Genomic DNA, 19,209 nt, shown 5'->3' with positions numbered 1-19,209 from the left:
TGAAAGCGACAGCTCCCCTGGCGGCCAGAAAAAAGTTAAATAGCCTCTGTCTATGTCTGTATATGTTGTATGTCAAATTGGCATTGAATGTTTGCCATATATGTGTACACTGTAATCCGCCCTGAGTCGCCTGTGGGGTGAGAAGGGCAGAATATAAAAGCTGTAAATAAATAAATAAATAAACACTGGCTGTCCCCATGATGCATAGCAGCTTCCAGTATCTCTCCCCCACATAAGTTTAATCTAGCTGCTTTTGATAAAATTGAGGAATACTTCAGAGTTTACTGGAAATGCCAAAGCATTCAGGAATTTTGGGGCAGTCCAATTTGGCTTGATCAACTGTCCAAATCATGCTTTTCCTGCACTCATCAGCACAGGGAATGGGAATGGATCATTAAATAGGTTTCAAGGCTTCCATGTGCTGTTTAAGAGAAAAGAGATACCAATTTTTTAGGTTTGCCAAGGTAAAAGCTGGAGAGGTCACTTATCCTTTTAATACCTGCATAGAAGTGTTCAGCAAATGTTGCTTCCAGGCAACCAGGTGACAAGTAACAGGTGCTGAAATGTCTTCTTATGTGCAACCATTAATGGGATAAGGGGCCTCTCCAAGTTTCAGCCTAACAAAACTAAACATATTCTTGATATCCCAGGTGGCCCTCAAGGGGTCTCAAGGGACAAAATTGGCCTGTGGGCTTGTTGTAGTTCCTTATTCAGGTTGTTAATACACCAGAAATTTTTGAAATTATTGTTGGTGCTGCTCCCTGGGGTTGGCTTGCAAATGTGGTAAATTATTCCTAATCTCCCTAGAGGGTCATTGGAGCATTTTTTCTTCCAAAAACATTTGACCTTCAGATACCCTGTGGGGAGGTCTGCCCACCCTGATATAAGCTATCCAGATAAGCAGAAAGAGTGGAAGACCAAGTTATCATAAGCTCACTCAATCCTGGTGTAAGATGGCTTCTACAACAACCATGGATGTGAAACCTGGGATCACTTCTTTCTCTGTTGTCCCACATACCTATTTTTAATCCGGTTGCATGCGCTGTATATATTAATTACTTCTGACTAACCTTGATAGGTTGCTTTCTTGTTCTTTCACAGTTCACACGCATTCCCTTTGCGTGTGCATATTTAAAAATCTGATGATGGAAGGGAGTGAAACCTCACCTCCCTCTGTTCATTTTTATTTTATCAGCTGCCTGGCAGGTGAGGTGAGCTGGATATAATATAACAGCGATGAAAGCAAGGTCTCTTAAGGTTGCTGAGTGCATGCCTTTGTTTTCCACAAACCTGCTGTTTAAATGCAGTGATTTTCATCTCGGCTAAGATGAAAATCCTTCTTCCACCATAAAAGAGATCAGAGATGAACTTGTGACCATAGAGATATTGCACTACAGTTCCCATCTTCTCTCTCCACCAAGTGCTTGTCAGTCGTCGTTTCACATTTAATTTAATGTAAAATGGACCAAACCCAGTAACATGCCCTCCACCTCCAAAAAGCTAAATTTTGCCAATCAGTCATGAAGTTGAAAATGTTTTGGATGTCAATCTAAATGTAAGTACAGTTGACTGTCCACATTTGTGGATTTCACTTTTTCAGATTTGATTATTCGTGGATTTTATTAATGTCACTCGAAAAAATCTCCTGGGATACATTTTGTTGTTGTTTATTCGTTCAATTGCTTCCGACTCGTTGTGACCTCATGGACCAGCCCTTGCCAGAGCTCCTTGTCAGCCTTCACTCCCAGCTTCTTCAAGGTCAAACGAGTCACTTCAAGGATAACATCCATCCACCTTGCCTTTGGTCGGCCCCCCTTCCTTTTTCCTTACATTTTCCCCATCACCATCATCTTCTCCACTGGAAAATAGAGGGAGAAACCTTGGAGGCTGTGACAGACTTTGTATTTCTAGGTGCAAAGATTACTGCAGATGCAGACTGTGGCCAGGAAATCAGAAGACGCTTACTTCTTGGGAGGAGAGCAATGTCCAGTCTCGATAAAATAGTGAAGAGTAGAGACATCAGACTGGCAACAAAGATCCGCCTAGTCAAAGCCATGGTATTCCCTGTAGTAACCTACGGATGTGAGAGCTGGACCTTAGGGAAGGCTGAGCGAAGGAAGATCGATGCTTTTGAGCTGTGGTGTTGGAGGAAAGTGCTGAGAGTGCCTTGGACTGCGAGAAGATCCAACCAGTCCATCCTCCAGGAAATAAAGCCCGACTGCTCACTGGAGGGAAAGATACTAGAGACAAAGTTGAAGTACTTTGGCCACATCATGAGGAGACAGGAAAGCCTAGAGAAGACAATTATGCTGGGGAAAGTGGAAGGCAAAAGGAAGAGGGGCCGACCAAGGGCAAGATGGATGGATGGCATCCTTGAAGTGACTGGACTGACCTTGAGGGAGCTGGGGGTGGTAACAGCCGACAGGGAGCTCTGGCGTGGGCTGGTCCATGAGGTCACGAAGAGTCGGAGACGACTGAACGAATGAACAACAACATCATCTTCTCCAAGCTTTCCTGTCTTCTCATTATGTGGCCAAAGTTCTTCATCTTTGCCCCAGTGAGCAGTTGGGTTTTATTTCCTGGAGTATGGTTTGGTTTGATATTCTCGTGGTCCAAGACACTCTTAGAATTTTCTTCCAGCACCACAGTTCAAAAGTGTCTATCTTCCTTCACTCAGCCTTCCTTCTGGTCCAGCTCTCACATCCATACGTTACTATGGGGAATACCATTGCTTTAACTATGTGGATCTTCATTGCTAGTGTGATGTCTCTACTCTTCACTATTTTATCAAGATTGGTCATTGCTCTCATCCCAAGAAGTAAACGTCTCCTGATCTGCATCTGCAGTCATCTTTGCACCTAGAAATACAAAGTCTGTCACTGCCTCCACATTTTTCCCCTCTATTTTCCAGTTATCAATCAATCTGGTTGCCATAATTTTGGTTTTTTATGTTTAACTTTTTTTGTCGTGTCTTTTTTTGTCGAGTGACTTGAGAAACTGCAAGTTGCTTCTGGTGTGATAGAATTGGCTGTCTGCAAGGACGTTGCCCAGGGGACGCCTGGATGATTTGATGTTTTTATCATCCTTGTGGGAATCTTCTCTCAAGTCCCTGCATGAGGAGCTGGAGTTGATAGAGGGAGCTCATCTGCCTTTCCCCGGATTCGAACCTGCAACCTGTCGGTCTTCAGTCCTGCCAGCACAGGGATTTAACCCACTACGCCACCGGGCGCTCCTGCAACCCAGCTTTTGCCATTTCTTCTTTCACCATGGTTAGAAGGCTTCTCAGCTCCTCCTCACTTTCAGCCATCAAAGTGGTATCATCTGAATATCTAGGATTGTTAATGTTTGTTCCAGCAATTTTAACTCCTGCTTTGGATTCATCAAGTCCCACACATTACATGATGTGTTCTGCATACAAGCTGAATAGATCAGGTGAGAGTATACAGCCCTGCCGTACTCCTTTCCCAGTCTTGAACCATTCTGTTGTTCCGTGGTCTGTTCTTATTATTGCTACTTGGTCGCTATACATCTACATTGTAGCATTAATGCAGTTTGGCACAACCTGAGCTGCAATGGCCCAGTGCTATGGAATCATCTCAGCTGCATGCTGGTCGCTTCTGGTCGTTTTCTAAGATCTACGGAGACACTCCCTGGAACACCTCCGCAAGCGAGAGTCCAAAAGTGGCAGGCTCAAACCCAGCACTTCAACCAATGGCTGATACCAAATGAGAGACTCCCTCCTGGGCACACAGAAGACTGGGCGACTTGGAAGGCATTGAACAGACTGCGCTCTGGCACCACGAGATGCAGAGCCAACCTTTAGAAATGGGGCTACAAAGTAGAATCCTCGACATGCGAGTGTGGAGAAGAGCAAACCACTGACCACCTGCTGCAATGCAACCTGAGCCCTGCTACATGCACAATGGAGGACCTTCTTGCAGCAACACCGGAAGCACTCCAAGTGGCCAGATACTGGTCAAAGGACATTTAACCAGCTACCAAACTCACAAGTTGTGTATTTTTCTGTTTGTTTGCTTTGTTCTGTTATAAATGTAATATAATGGACTGGCTGCTCTGACACGACAAATAAATAAATCTCAGCTGCAGTTACAAGGTCTTTAGCTTTCCCTGCAAAATAATGCTAGAGCCTCATAGGATAAGGGACTTTCCACAATTATCAAGTATGCAGAATGTACTTTTTGATGTGTCATGTTGAACTTTTAATCTTCAAGGTCATGGCTCCTAGGTTTTGAATCCAGACTCTTAAAATGTTGCTTTGGATATTCCTGCCCACATGGGCCATGTGGGGGGTGTGTTAACAGTGTCTGAAGAAGATCTGAACTCTAAGTCCCCTCCCTTTGGGCCTTGCAGTTTGCCTGGAACTGACATTGATTGCTTAAATCCAAGATACTACTCTGCTATGGAAAGCATTCTCTTAATATAGTGCAAAGAAGAATAAATCCCCAGAGTGGGAGCTAAACCAAGTATTTATCGAACAAGGCAATGTCTGTTGAGACACTGAATCAGGAATGGAGAAATGTGTGGCCCTTCAGCTGTTCTTGGACTACACAACCCATAATGAATTATGATGTGAGTTACAGTCCAGCATAAACTGGAGAGTTATACAATGTCTATCTGTGCATTTAGTGCTCACAAAATGTGAATGCATGGGTAGGTTTGTGCAAGGGGAGGGATAGATACAATAAGCTGTGCCCTTTATCTGTATGTTGTGTATGGGGCAACCCTGCAACATTCAAGTGTTGCAACCCTACACGCATGCAAGCATTGGATCACTGCATAAATTAGAGTAAATGTATGTTCAAGGCATGGACTTCACCATTACAATACAATAGAGACTTGCTTATCCAGCCTTCGCTAATCCAGCATTCACTCATCCAACGTTCTGTATTATCTAACGCAGTCTGCCTTCCACCTGGATCCACAGCTGTTTCAATACATTGCGATGTTTTGGTGCAAAATTCGTAAATACAGTAATTACTACAGAACGCTACCTTGCATTGAACTCCTTTTTCTGTTGATTTGTTGTGAAACATGATGTTTTGGTGTTTAATTTGTAAGATCATAATGTAATTTGATGTTTAATAGGCTTTTCCTTAATCCCTCCTTATTATCCAACATTTTTGGTTATCCAATGTTCTGCCGGCCTGTTTATGTTGGATAAATGAGACTCTACTGTAGTACCCTGTCCCACATGTGTTTATTCCATAAACCTTTAATTTCTTAAATGGCTAATTCTTTTGAAATCCTGGGAAGTTTTTATTCAGCAAAAAGACTGAATCTGAATAAACAACAACAACAACATACCGGGATTGTGGCGCATCTGGCTGAGTGTCAGCTGCATTAAGATTACTCTGACCAAAAGGTCATGAGTTCGAAGCCAGTCCGTGTTGGAGTGGGTTTCCAACCAATTGTGTGTAGCCTGTTGTCAACCTTTGCAACCCGAAAGACAGTTGCATCTGTCAAGTAGGAAAATAAGGTACCACCTTAAAGTGTGGAGAGGCTAAATTAACTGATTTATGAGGCCATAAAGAAAACTCTTGCAAAGCATTCCAGCGGGGAGGCATGCGGGGAATGCGGAAGTGCTTCATTAGCGTTGCAGATGGACGATTAAAGCGACAGCTTCCCTGGTGGCCAGAAAAAGTTAAATAGCCTCTGTGTATGTCTGTATATGTTGTATGTTAAAATTGGCATTGAATGTTTGCCATATAGGTGTACACTGTAATCTTCCCTGAGTCCCCTGCGGGGTGAGAAGGGCGGAATATAAAAGCTGTATATAAATAAAGAAATAAATATTTGTATTCTGCTCTATCTCCCTGAGGGAACTCAGAGTGGATTGCAGAATACATATATGGCAGACATTCAATGCCATTATACAATTAATAAGACAGACAGTACATAGACAGAGGCAAGGCTTTTCTCTTTTTCATCTCCGGCATCTGGAGGCTGTGCTCTAATCGGCCTTGTGGAGGTGCTGTTGTTCCATTTTTCCATGCTGAAGAGCCTGTTGTCCATGGATGCCTTCCTGATCAAATTGCCGGCATGTTTCTCAGAGCGCATTTTACCTCCCCGCCAAAGCAGTACCTATTTATCTACTCACATCGCTGTTTTTGAACTGTTAGGTAAGCATAGTCTGATGGTGGGAACTCACTCTGCCCTGCAGCTTGAACTGCCGACCTTCCGGTTGACAAGATTTTCTGTAGCTGGCAGTTTAAACCGCTGTGCTAGCTGAGGTCCATTGCTAGCCAGGGCCCCTGAATACCCAAGTGACTACAGACAAGTCTGTAGTAGCTAGGTAACTCATTCCTTTCTTCTCCAAACTCGATAATGAAGATAATCTGCTATGTTTTACTAAGCTAGAGTAAATATTTTGTATAATCATCAGGGTGTAGAATCACTGGAAAGAATCTCCTGGAATGATTACACTGCTGAACAAATTTGAATTATTTTCTCTGAAGAATAAGACACTCATTAGGACAACTAAGAGTGAACACTGATAAGGTTGAGATTATTTCCCATGTCTTCCCTGTACTATATTGTTGGCAAATGTCAATAGGTTTGTTGAGAAACAAGAATCTGAGGAAGCCTGCCATAGATGCAGGCGAAACGTCAGGAGAAATGCCTCTAGAACATGGCCATATAGCCCGAAAAACCCCACAAGAACTGAGTGGGAAGAATCAGTAGGCTTCAGAGAATCCAATATTTTGTGGAAGTCCTTTGCCCCAAAGGACACACAAGGGGGGCAGTAGCGAAGAAGCCAAAGGATAATTAAACATGCTTGCTGGTTCTAGAATTTTGAGTATCAGACGGAAATGCTGCAGGAAAGAAGACAAATACTATTGTATCCTGTATAATAGAATCAAAATTTCTAAGGAAAGGAAAGTAATTATCCCACTGTATTCTATGTTGTCAGGCCTCATCTGGAGTATTGCATTGAGTTCTGGACACCCCATTTCAAGGTGGATATAGGCAAGTTAGGGTGGGTTTAGAGCAGTGGTTCTTAATCTGTGGGCCGCGGATGACCAGTGGGCCATGAGGACGAAAATCTGATCTACAAGCCTCCTTCCTTTGTATTTATGTATTTATTTATTTATTTATTTATTTATATTTTATTTATTTTATTTCCACTCTTTTCATGCCACCTGCCGCTACTTCCCTCTCGCTGGCTATGGCATATGTTCTGTATCAAAAACTAGACCTGATGTGGTCTATCCAATACAATTTTCTGAAACAACACCCCAAACTGAATCTAAAATTGACCAAAAATTGATTTGTTCGGTACAAACGTTGGAGAGTGGTCCCTAGTCAAAGTGGTCCCTGGTCATAGTGGTCCCTGGTCATAGTGGTCCCTGGTCAAGTTATCCCTGGTCAGAAAAAGGTTGTGAACCACTGGTTTAAAGAAAGGCAAGGAGGATTTAAAATATAGAGAACCAAATATATAGGGAAAGATTGAGGAAGCTAGGTTCTTGTGGGTTTTTTCAGGCTATAGGGCCATGTTCTAGAGGCATTTCTCCTGACGTTTTGCCTGCATCTATGGCAAGCATCCTCAGAGGTAGCGAGGATGCTTGCCATAGATGCAGGCAAAACGTCAGGAGAAATGCCTCTAGAACATGGCCCTATAGCCCGAAAAAACCCACAAGAACCTAGTGATTCCAGCCATGAAAGTCTTCGACAATACATTGAGGAAGCTGGTCATGTTCAACCAGGTCTTAGAGGTGACAAGATTGCCCTCTTTAAAAGAAGAGAGAGGAGGGCGCAAGTTTGTTCATTGCTGTCCCAGAGGATAGAACCAGGTGTAATGGTTTTAAGTTACTGAATATATGTAAATTGAAGTTTAGAAGGAATGGTTCAAAATGGAACCAATTACTTAAAGAGATGATGGGTTTTCTTTCATGGGACATCTTCAGAAATCTGCTGAAGATGTTCTAGCTGGACTTCCTGCTTTGAAGAGTATTGGGCTAGATATTCTAGGGAATCCCTTCAATTTCTATGATCTCATGGTTCTGCGAAAGATATCTTGAAAAGGCAAAGCGGTAGCATGGCCTGTTTTCAGCTTAGCTTTGTAGGATCTTGCAGGGGGGCATGGCTTGGCTAGCAGGAACCTTGACCTGCTAGCCTAGCCATGCCCCGCTGCAAGATCGTTCTGCTAGCCCATTTTGCTACATGTGTTACAAGAACAAAAAGGAGTCTCATTTCCATTTGTTAGTGGTCCTTCATCTAGTGTCAGCATTAATGCCTTTTCCTCCCTAGCAGTCCTGTGAGGTCAGTAGCAGCTATTACATTTGTCATTCCAGCAGCAATAAAACAATGATTCTCTATATTAAAACAGTGAGAATAAAAATGACAAACTGTAGTTTTAACTATAAGCAATACCTATACAGTTAGCCCCTTCATCCAGAGGCCATTACAGTGACCTATTGACCGATGGAATGGCTGTTCACCAAACCCATAGCTGAGTTATTGCAGCTTCTGAAACTGCAAAAAAACAAACAAAAGTAAGTCACCAAAGGGTGATAAGTGAATGTTACTTCCCGCACCTTTCCCTGTTCATACAGAACAACAAGCAGATTCACCTGCTGTGTACCAGGAAGAAAGGCAGTATGTATAGCAACAACACAAAATGACTGGACGCACATGATATCGGAGGGAGAATATGTTTGCTTGGGTTACATTTACATGTATTCTGAACAAAGGATCTGGAAAGAAGTGATGTCCTCAAAGTACTTTTATGAAGGCTCTTTCATAGTTTATGCTGAGTACAAGCTGGTGTGGGCCCCATTGGATATGATCTGATGTGATCCTACTTTCTTCATAACTGTTGGCTGTAGGGTCATGGAGCATGAATACCCATGGATCTCATCTGGGTCAGGTGTATGCACTCTGGATTAGTGATGGATTTGGTTTTTGAAGCTGAGGTGAAAATTGTTTTAGTAAGAAAAGGACTACCCATTCAAGCCAGGGACGCTCTTCCAAGTTTGATTGTACATAAAATGTGGCTCCCAGCCTTTCCCTGCATTACCACTGGAAGCTAGAGAATAGACAGAGAACGTTTTCAGCCAAAGGCTCAAATTCAGTCTCAGAGAAGTCCTTGAGGGTTGCATTCTAGAGATGAGTAAGGCTGAAGGCTAAAGATGGAGCCAGACACTTCATCATGTATTAGCTTAAATGTCTTACATAAAGTTACCTAGTAGTCTTAGGTGAAAACTGGAAAAGTCTGAACAATAGTTGGAAAACAATTGAAGTGTGGAGTCATGGGGAAAGAGTGAGATCCATGAAGGAACACCATGAACTATCTTGCAGTCAGACAGGTTGTTGATGATGATTATAACATTTTTGCTATTACTATTACTGAAACTTTTTAATACTAATGCATTGTGACAATCATCATCATAATTATGCCAGACCTTGAGATGGAAGGTCAACCTCTTGTAGCACAGGTGATGTTACAGGGGTGACCTTGTAAAGGATAGCCCCTGGTAATGTGATTGGTACACGCATGGAACGGTTATGCCATTCAAATAATTGAAAAATTATTTTAAAAACAATCTAACAAATGAGGGACACACGCACACACACAGACATCTTATCAAGAGAGTGTTCTTGCACTGAGATTCCTCCTCGCCTTGAAGTCCAGAGAAGAAGGTCCAGGCCATGAGAATCCTAAGTTCTGCACATGTACTAAATGAATGCAAATATTTGTAAGAAGTACATCTTGGCCATTTTATGCATTTCATAGCCATGTCTCAAGCCTCCACACATCCAAGCATGCTTTTAGGTTTAATTGTTCAGGTTCTGTACAGAACATTAACCCGATCTTATCTAGAGTTACAAATCTTAGGTGGCTTCTAGTTGCAGCCAATACTTCGAAATATTGTCCCAGTGAGATCCACAGGACTAAATGCTTTTACCATATATCTTAGAGTTAGTTCTTACTGCTATGAAGGCACTCAAGCTAGAAATCACCAGCCAGTGAGTTGTTGTTGGTTTATTTGGGCTATATGGCCATGTACTAGAAGAATTCTAGAACATGGCCATATAGTCCGAAAAACCTACAACAACCCAGTGATTCCAGCCATGAATTCTTCAACAATACCAGTCAGTGAGTTGTTCTGACCTCAGGTGTGCCAAAGAAGCAGACTTGTGTGTGTAATGCGAGTTCTTTTCTTTTGTCTTTTTAATTTTAGAATCAACATTGTCCTATGTTAGGCAGCTGGAAGCAAGAGTAAGACAGCTGGAGGAGGAAAATCGCATGCTGCCCCAGGTGGGTGATTTCTATTGCTAGGCACATTAGCTTGTAGCACAGGCCCATAGCTAGAATATTAGCAGGCTCCTGTCGGTGGGCTTCTCACTGTGTTGAGTGCTGATCTCTTGGCTCAGTGGTTGATTGAATCCAGACACATTTATGAGATGGGTGTTCAATTTAATTGCCATCAGGAATTACTATTAGGGGTCACAAGTTTGGAAAAAGCACAAACTATCAGTTAGGTGAGGAGCTTGGAACAAGCAATGGTTGTCAATTTTTGGTCCTCCTCCCAGAAGCCCTTAGAATACACAGTGGGCAGAGACTCAGTCAATGAAATCCAAACACATTTAGAGGAACCAAGATGGATAAATACTAGGAGAGCTGGAGCATTCCAGTGAGAGGTCAAGCTGCTAAGATAGGAGCCAAAGTGAGAAAGGAAGGTGATCAGGATTTTGTCTAGTAGGGATTGGGATTGCTCTCAGAATGGAGAGCAGGTCCCATGACTCACAATTTTTCGAGCCAAGCAGAAGCGTTCTCGGTCCTCTTGGCTACGTGTCCAGGTGTTGATTCAGCTAAAGGGCTTGTAAGTCTGCTAGTGTGACTAATCTATTTTAGCATGCAATTCTTGTTGCAGACTAAGAGGTGCATAAGCCTGTCTCCCAGGAATTCCAAATTAAATCATTTTGTGTTTATCTGTCCTTCTCATTGCAAACTCTGGTGAGGGTTGCCTATGGAAATGTAGCTGAAAGGGGCCACTTAGAAACAGGTGGGAAATATTGCAATACCCTAAAAATTGGAGACATTCCCCATAATTTTGTTTTTAAAAGTGTCCCCCTTTAGACCAGTTGCCTAGTACTTGTGGAAAGCTAAATACTTGTTGGAAAAGAAAAGTAGAAAGAATAAGGAAAATAATGAAATCCTTCACCACAAGAAGTGGGCTAGCCGTGTGGTTGATGCCCTGAGTTTTCAGGGTTCCATGGTCTGTACACTTGTCTGTATTTATTCCAGTACTAGGGCTTTGCTGTTTACTGATAGGAGTGTCAAGACAAATATTTCAGATCCCTAGCAATGTGGAAAATGGCTAATTTGAAATGAGTGTGCAAAATCATGGCACACCATTTTGACCTTTTACAGCAGAGATGGAAGAAACAATTACTGGGGAGGTGAGAGACTGTGCTAGGATAATAATAATAATAATAATAATAATAATAATAATAATAATAATGTATTGTCGCAGGCTTTCATGGCCCGAATCACTGGGTTGTTGTAGGTTTTTTCGGGCTATATGGCCATATTCTAGAGGCATTTTCTCCTGAAGTTTCACCTGCATCTATGACAAGCATCCTCAGAGGTAGTGAGGTCTGTTGGAACTAGGAAAAAGGGGTTTATATATCTGTCATTCCAGTTTACCAGCTGTTAGGATTTCTGGGAGTTGAAGGCCAAAACATCTGGGGACCCACAGATTGAAAACTACTGATCTAGATTAATCTGATCCTAGACAATCAGAGTGCTTCAGTTTCATCCCAAACTTGAAGCAAGTCCAGTTCTTCAACATGCCTTGCCTCCATTGTGTTATGTTGATGCCTTGCTAAGGACAAGGAGAAGTTCTCTTGTATAGTTGCTAGAGTAACTCTACCTAGAAGCTGTGGGCCTCTGTGAACCCCCCACCCCACCCCAACGCTAGTATGGTGATAAGGTCATTCTGTCAGTTGTGGTCTCAAGGTATAAGTTTTTAAAGCTCTGCATGTATTTCTTTTGTTAACTAATTGGTGTATGTCCTCTGGTAGAAGCTAAAAGAGTGCCTTTCGGAGATTATTATTACCCTGCCTGCCTTGGCAAAGCAGTTGGGGAGGAGAAGGCTTTGTGTGTGAGAGAGACAGAAAGAGGTTTGAGAAAATACAAAAGAGGCATTTGTCACATAACTTGTTTGCTATTGTTGTTGTTGTTGTTGTTGTTGTCTGAACATTGATGTGTATTTGTCCAGGTTGACTTGCAATCAGGCACTGTGTAGAATTCTTGCTTTTCTTCAAAGACAATATACACACGTAGGAGATAGAGGTGTTGTGGGACTACTTCCAGCCATGTGATTTCCCTCAATTCTATGTGACTATATGAGTGGACATGATCAGTCAGGAGAATGCTATTCAGTATATCATGGAGCCAGATCCTTGATTTCTGTGTAACAAAGTTTGGCAACATCGAAAGGTTTGAGGAGTATAAATATGTGAGAGGAAGCCACAGGGAGGAGGGAGCAAGCTTGTTTTCTGCTTCCTTGGAGACTAGGACGCGGAACAATGGCTTCAAACTACAAGAGAGGAGATTCCATCTGGACATGAGGAAGAACTTCCTGACTGTGAGAGCCGTTCAGCAGTGGAACTCTCTTCCCCGGAGTGTGGTGGAGGCTCCTTCTTTGGAAGCTTTTAAATGGAGGCTGGATGGCCATCTGTCAGGGGTGATTTGAATGCAATATTCCTGCTTCTTGGCAGGGGGTTGGACTGGATGGCCCATGAGGTCTCTTCCAACTCTTTGATTCTATGATTCTATGAGTGCAATCTCCCAGTCTGGGTATTAGAGAGCTGAATGGCTCGGTTTTGGTAAGAATATCATTTTTTTCATATTCAGGATGGAATTTGAAAGTAAAGAAAGAGGAATATGGTAGAAATAGAAGCCTGACAGAGTCATGCAGAGCTTTGAGTTGTTAAGTTTATTTATTTATTTACACTATTTCTACCCCGCCCATATCAGCCCAAAGGCGACTCAGGGCGGTGAACAAGTTGGCACAATTCGATGCCATATATAAAATACATACATCAATAAAAGTGGAAGAAAACATCACAATGTATCTAAAAGCATAAAAACAATGAACAATAAAATTTAAAAACTATGTTTTCATGTTCAGTCCTGATCCGGTCCGTCGTCTTAGCCATTCCTAGATTGTTTTCCGATTCAAGTTTGTCTGATTATGCTGAGGCTCCAAAAGCTTGCTTGAAGAGCCAAGTTTTCAGGTTTTTTTAAAGGTCAGGAGGGAGGGGGGCCATCTAATATCTCTAGGCAGGGAGTTCCACATCTGAGGGGTCACCACAGAGAAGGCCCTGTCTCTCGTCTCCACCAGATGTGCTTGTGAAGCAAGCGGGATTGAGAGCAGGGCCTACTCCGATGATCTTAAGTTCCTTTTCAGTCTTAAAAGTTTTGCTTGGAATCTTTCTATATTCAACAATGTTAGTATGGAATCAGGATTTTCTGTGACTGTTCCTTCAAGTTGCCTGTCGACTTATGGTGAACCCATGAATTCCATAAGGTTTTCTTAAGCAGGGAATACTCAGATGTGGCTTTGCCAATTCCTTCCTCTGAAATACAGCTTATTTCCTTTCTGAAAAGCTCATCATTTGTAACTTGTATGCGGCAAGTGGGTAACATATTTCTCTCTGTGATGGGAATAGCTGAATCTATTGAATTCAACTGGAGCACAGAGGTGAACATTTCATTTCAATTCATTTTGATAAATGTATCAAGAGTCATAAATCACATATTCAGGATAGAAAGACTTAAGGGTTTAAAAACCCATTGGATATAGGAGAAAGCCAAACGGATAGATTTTCCCATTACTATCAGCGGTCTCTGCAAATTATTTCTCCTGGAATCCATTCAGTAGTCTACATATATTTCATAACAGATACGTGATTGCAACCACATTTTTTGCAGGTGCATGGAATGAGCAACTGGTATATTCAGCAGATTCCCGATCTGTGTGTACCAGTAGAAAAAATATAATTTAAAAGTACTTTCTAATACTCTCTGGAAAAAGGACTTAAAAATCTGATTCATAGATTATTCCTCCCAACAGTATGAAGCTTGCCCCCCATGTTTACTGACGCTTGCCCCCCATGTTAGAGAGGGCCTTCTCGGTGGTGGCCCCTCGACTCTGGAATTCACTCCCTAAGGACATCAGACATGCCTCAACGCTGGCAGTCTTTAGGAGGAGCCTGAAAATGTGGTAGTTTCAGTGTGCCTTCCCAGAATAAGGAAAACTGTCCTCAAATGCACTTTAATACTAATTTAGGATTGTTTACACGCCCTCATCCTCCTTTGAAAACCCTATCCTACTTTACCTTACCTTGTTTCATGCCCAGCATTTTAAAATTTTAATTACTACATTTGGCCCAGCCATAGGTTTTTAAATGCTGTATGTTATTGTTATTGCTTATTGTGTATTTTTTTGTTTCTGAGTTTTATTTCAACTGTTTGTATTGATTATTTGTTATTGCTTTTGTTTATTGATGTGCTGTGGGCTTGGCCTCATGTAAGCCGCACCGAGTCCCTTGGGGAGATGGTAGTGGGATACAAATAAAGTTATTATTATTATTATTATTATTATTATTATTATTATTATTACTGCTCCCTCTGTTGCTCCCATGCTAGAAGTGGGATGCTTGGAGGGGCAACATTGCTAAGATCTGTAGAGGTACCTGGGGTTATGTGAACAGGAGTATGGTATCCAGATCAAGGGATGTAAAGTGCATCACTCTTTTCAGCTTTGGTTAGATCTCACCTCAGTTGAAGAAGAATATTAACAAGCTTGAATGTGTCCATAGGAGGGCGACCAAGGTAGTGAAAGGTCTAGAAATAAAATCCTACAAGGAATGGTTTGCAGAGCTTAGGATGTCTAAAAAAATCTTGAAATACAAATTGAAAAAATGCCATGTAAAAGATGAGGCAAGTTTGTTTTCTGCCAGTTGAGACTCTGGGTTCAAATTGCAAGCAAAGAGAAGAATTTCTAGATGAGTGGATGTACTACCCAGAATAGACTCAGAAGTGGTGGACTCCCCTTCACTGGAGGTGAATTTTAGCTCTCTATCCCTGTATGGCAGACATTTGGATTAGATGTCCTTTGTAGTCACTTCCAATTACACGATTCTGTGTTTCTGTTTAACAGACACTCATGTAAATTGGGAAATGTATACTTTCCTTTACCTGTGTGGGAGTCATGACAAAGAGAGCAAGTCAATGACGGAAAGGGGTGACGGTTGCTCTTTCTTTCCTGCTTAGTCATGAAATTGCAACAGCAACAGAAGACCTGTTGAAGAGGCATACCTTGTTGTTTTACATTGCTAAATTTGCAGTTGTATGTAATGGTAGAGGCAAAGGTTTCCCCCTGACATTAAGCCTAATGGTGTCCAACTCTGGGGGTTGGCGTTCATCTCCATTTGTAAGCCTAAGAGCCGGCATTGTCCGTAGACACCTTCAATGTAATGTGGCCGACATGACTGTATGGAGCGCCGTTACCTTCCCGCCAGAGTGGTTCCTATTGATCTACTCACATTTGCATGCTTTCAAATTGCTAGGTTGGCAGCAGCTGGGGCTAACAGTGGGAGCTCACCCTGCTCCCTGGATTCAGACCTGTGATCTTTCAATCAGCAACTTCAGCAGCTCAGCGGTTTAACCCACTGTGCCACCGGGGGTCTGCTTTTGTTGTAGATATGCGCTTTTAGAAAATAAAATCCAAAGCAATTGACCAAAACCTTTCATTATAACATTTTTTGTTCTATGTAATGAACATTGTCAGGCTTTGCCAGCATTTGGAGTGCATAAGATTCAATTCTGTCTCAATCTGTATCTGCTTTTTCAAGTGTTGGTACTTCAGTGGCTATATCTCATTGGAGGCTCAGATAGGTGACATTTTGGAATAAATGTTTGATTACAGAAATTACAGTGTAGTGTAGTGGTTTCAGTGTTAGATTATGGATGTTATCCCATCTTTAGTTCCCTGTTTTCTGACCATTTTCACTGGCAAAACAGAGTCCCATGATAACTATCCCATGATGCACAGCCACTTTTGGTAGCTACCCATGGGAATCCATTGTGTCAATGTGCAAAGATGAAGAGAAAAGTCTATTTTTGGGAATCGGTTGTTCCCTGACTCCTGATTAGAGAAAGAGGCAGGAAGCGGAGGAAAGCTGGAAGAATATAGGGAAAAGTTGTGGGACGTCTGGCCATCCACAAAGATGGACCTTGCCTGGATGGTTCCCCACTCTTCAGGACACTTTCCTCCACTTTCCTCTGCTTTCCCCCTTCCCTCCTGACCATGATATAATGTCATAAAACTCTGGAGAACAGAGCAGAAATGACTTAGGCATACAACAAGAAAGTTACAACACAATTTTCAAATTTTCCCACTCTTTTAAAAGTATTTTAGAAGTGATTTCTGGGCTCTGGGATGGGTGAAAGGGGGAGAAAACTAATATTTTTCAAAGAGCTTGTGAAAGTTATATGACATTTACAACTTTTTAAAGGTGAAAAGTTTACCCAAAGAAGAAGGTGGGATGAATATAATGCACTAGATAGTAGAGATGATGGCCTCAGAAATATTAGTAGTTTCTTTCCCCCTTCTACCTTCTCCTTGTTATACAGTACGACATGGGGGAGATATTTCTAGACAACTGCAGATACCAGAAATTTCAGATAATAGATTTTATTGAAATGAATGACTTCTGGTCTAAGCATGCTATAGAGTTGCACTGGAGATCTCACTGATTCCTAGAGAAGACTCCTCCAGTATATTTCTATGGTAACTTCTGGTAGAAGCATACTATTGAATTATACCATGGGCCTAACCCTACACAGCCCTATACATCAATGCTGAGAGTTGCAGTTTAGTAATGTCTGGAATGCTGAATGTTGTCCACTACCTAACCTACAGCATTTCTCTGAAATGCATGATCTGACACAGAATGCTACACAACTCTATGAGGCAGAAAGCATATTGCAAATCGCATTGGCCACCACTATAATTCATGAATGCTTCCACTTCCACTTGGGACTGAACTGGGCTGGATCCAAGCTCCCTCTGAATCTGTGACCAAAAATGGAAGCATTAAACAAGTCCTTCTCAAGGCTCTCAAAGCTTATAGTTCTTTCACAGATCATGACAAAAAGAATTGGCTAGTCAAACCCAAGGCATGTCTTTCATCATTGCACATCTAAGCACAAAGCTATGTGAACCTTCTGTGTGGAAATATCATCAGAGAGATCTGGCGACATTGTAGGCTGTATTTGGCATTGTTTACCCTGCAAAGTGCATCTTGAAAATGTCTTCTGTGACACAGAGTAATGTTTCTGAAACTGTCTTTATTGAAGTCATGCTTTCCACCTTCTTTCTGGCATGATACTGGCAAATATCACAGGTCGATGGCCTCTCCTGTCTTCAGTTCTGTGTTTGAGGCTCAAAAGTGTCTGATGGTCACATCTGAGAAGCCATAGACTAGAAATAAATCTGTTTTCATTCTGTGCTATGTCTTCTGATTGAAATTGGGTGATATGGTGACAGAATATGACATGTTTCTGAACATTCAAATATCTCAAGAAAGCAAGCTTTTGGAACATTTGCCAAAAATTTAGGAAAGCTCAATTTCCAGATTACAGAGTATTGGATATTGTGTATGATGGGTTGGGGATTCTGGGAGCCATAATTACAAATAAACATTATCTCTGGCCTTGTAGTTCCAGTTTAGCTTCTGTGATAAAACCAACGGGATTACTGTGGCTTGAGGTAAAGTCCATAGAGATAAGACAAACAAGAATGTATCAAAAGGAGGATGACCAAAATAATAAAAAGTCTGGAAAACATTATTTCTTTTTTTCATGTCAGGAGAAACTTGAGGAACTGCAAGTCCCTTCTGGTGTGAGAGCATTGGTTGTCTGCAAGGACGTTGTCCAAGGGATGCCCGGATGTTTTACCATCCTGTGAGAGGCTTCTCTCATGTCCCTGCATGAGAAGCTGGAGCTGACGGAAAGGAGCTCACCCCACTCCCGGGATTTGAACCACTGACGTTTTGGTCAGCAGTCCTGCTGGCACAAGGGTTTAACCGATTGTGCCACCAGGAGCTCCTAGTTAAGTGGTAACATGATAGTTTGTTTCAATCATGGAGAATCCAGGATTATCTGTGAAAACCTATTGGTTGCATTTATGGAATAGATCCAGTGGGCAATTGTGTGTGGGCCCCATTGACGTGTTCTTATGGGAAAGTCTAGATTTATGAAATGACTAATTCTTTTGCTGTCAAAATGAAATCCTCAAGATACAAATACTGCTCTGTGAGGCTTTTTTTCGTTTACAGCAAATGCTTCCTGTTAATGTACCTGAGACATGCCACTCTCCAAATAGTGTTGCATGGTGATAGGCATCAAATTATGTGTGGCATGATTCTACATATGTTTTACTTGGAAGCAAATTTCCACTGTGAATTCGGAGACCTGCTTAAGATTCTGAACAATTTGTTCATTCTGCACTTGAGAAATTTTTTTTTAAAGACTAAGCACATTGAGCTAGTGTCGTACTGACTTAAGTAAAAAACCAAAATATATGGATCAGGGTTTTATTGTGTTGGAGGAAACCAGAATGGGAGAAGTACAGAAAGAGTTGAAAACAGAACAATATTTTATCAAATGATGCCATTAGAAAAGATGTTTGTTGCAAGGCAAACATCATTTTTGGTTAAATGTGTCCTGTTGTTTGTTTTTAAACGTGTCCTGCTGTCTGTTTTCAAAACGAACAAAGCCAGAAAGTAGCCAGAAATAATACTCAGACCCACCCACCCATGTATATATGTTGATATGTGGGTACACACACACACACGTAACTTTAACTGCCACCTTTTAAGAGAACAATAAGCCATTCTAAGACCATTGCCAGGACAACGGTATCTAAATGAAACAGAAGGATTCCACCTTTGTTACTCAAAGTATACAGGCAAATGTTCAAGAGCTGGAAGAATTGAATTCTCAACTTCCATGGCAACCCAGCAGAAGTCGGACAAAGAATAGAGGTAACGGCATAATGTGATTATGCAGAGGTTAGGCAATGAATCCAAAGGGGGGAAATGATCTTTTGGGCAAATGGGTATTTCAGCAATGGTGTCAATGCCAGTATAATATATTTCACAATTACTTCT

At 41.7% G+C, this 19,209-nt stretch overlaps 1 protein-coding gene across 6 annotated transcripts in view; it reads left to right on the top strand.

Moving 5' to 3' along the window:
• CCDC85A (coiled-coil domain containing 85A) overlaps window positions 1–19,209 on the top strand; it is a 205,019-nt gene that overhangs the window by 132,565 nt on the left and 53,245 nt on the right. For 2 of the 6 annotated variants that reach the window (XM_060754607.2, XM_060754608.2), the window contains exon 3: window positions 10,203–10,279. The exons of 3 other annotated variants lie outside the window; for them this stretch is intronic. In XM_060754607.2, the coding sequence (XP_060610590.2) occupies window positions 10,203–10,279 (77 nt within the window). Of the gene's footprint in view, window positions 1–10,202; window positions 10,280–19,209 lie in introns of those variants that run through there. One more of the 6 variants, XM_060754611.2, reaches the window with a different exon arrangement.

The sequence above is a fragment of the Anolis sagrei genome, chromosome 1 (genome assembly GCF_037176765.1).
Source record: "Anolis sagrei isolate rAnoSag1 chromosome 1, rAnoSag1.mat, whole genome shotgun sequence".
In the NCBI taxonomy this organism is placed as follows: Eukaryota; Metazoa; Chordata; class Lepidosauria; order Squamata; family Dactyloidae; genus Anolis; species Anolis sagrei.
The sequence above is the reverse complement of the archived record's forward strand: the minus strand, read 5'-3'. Positions and strand labels throughout refer to the sequence as shown.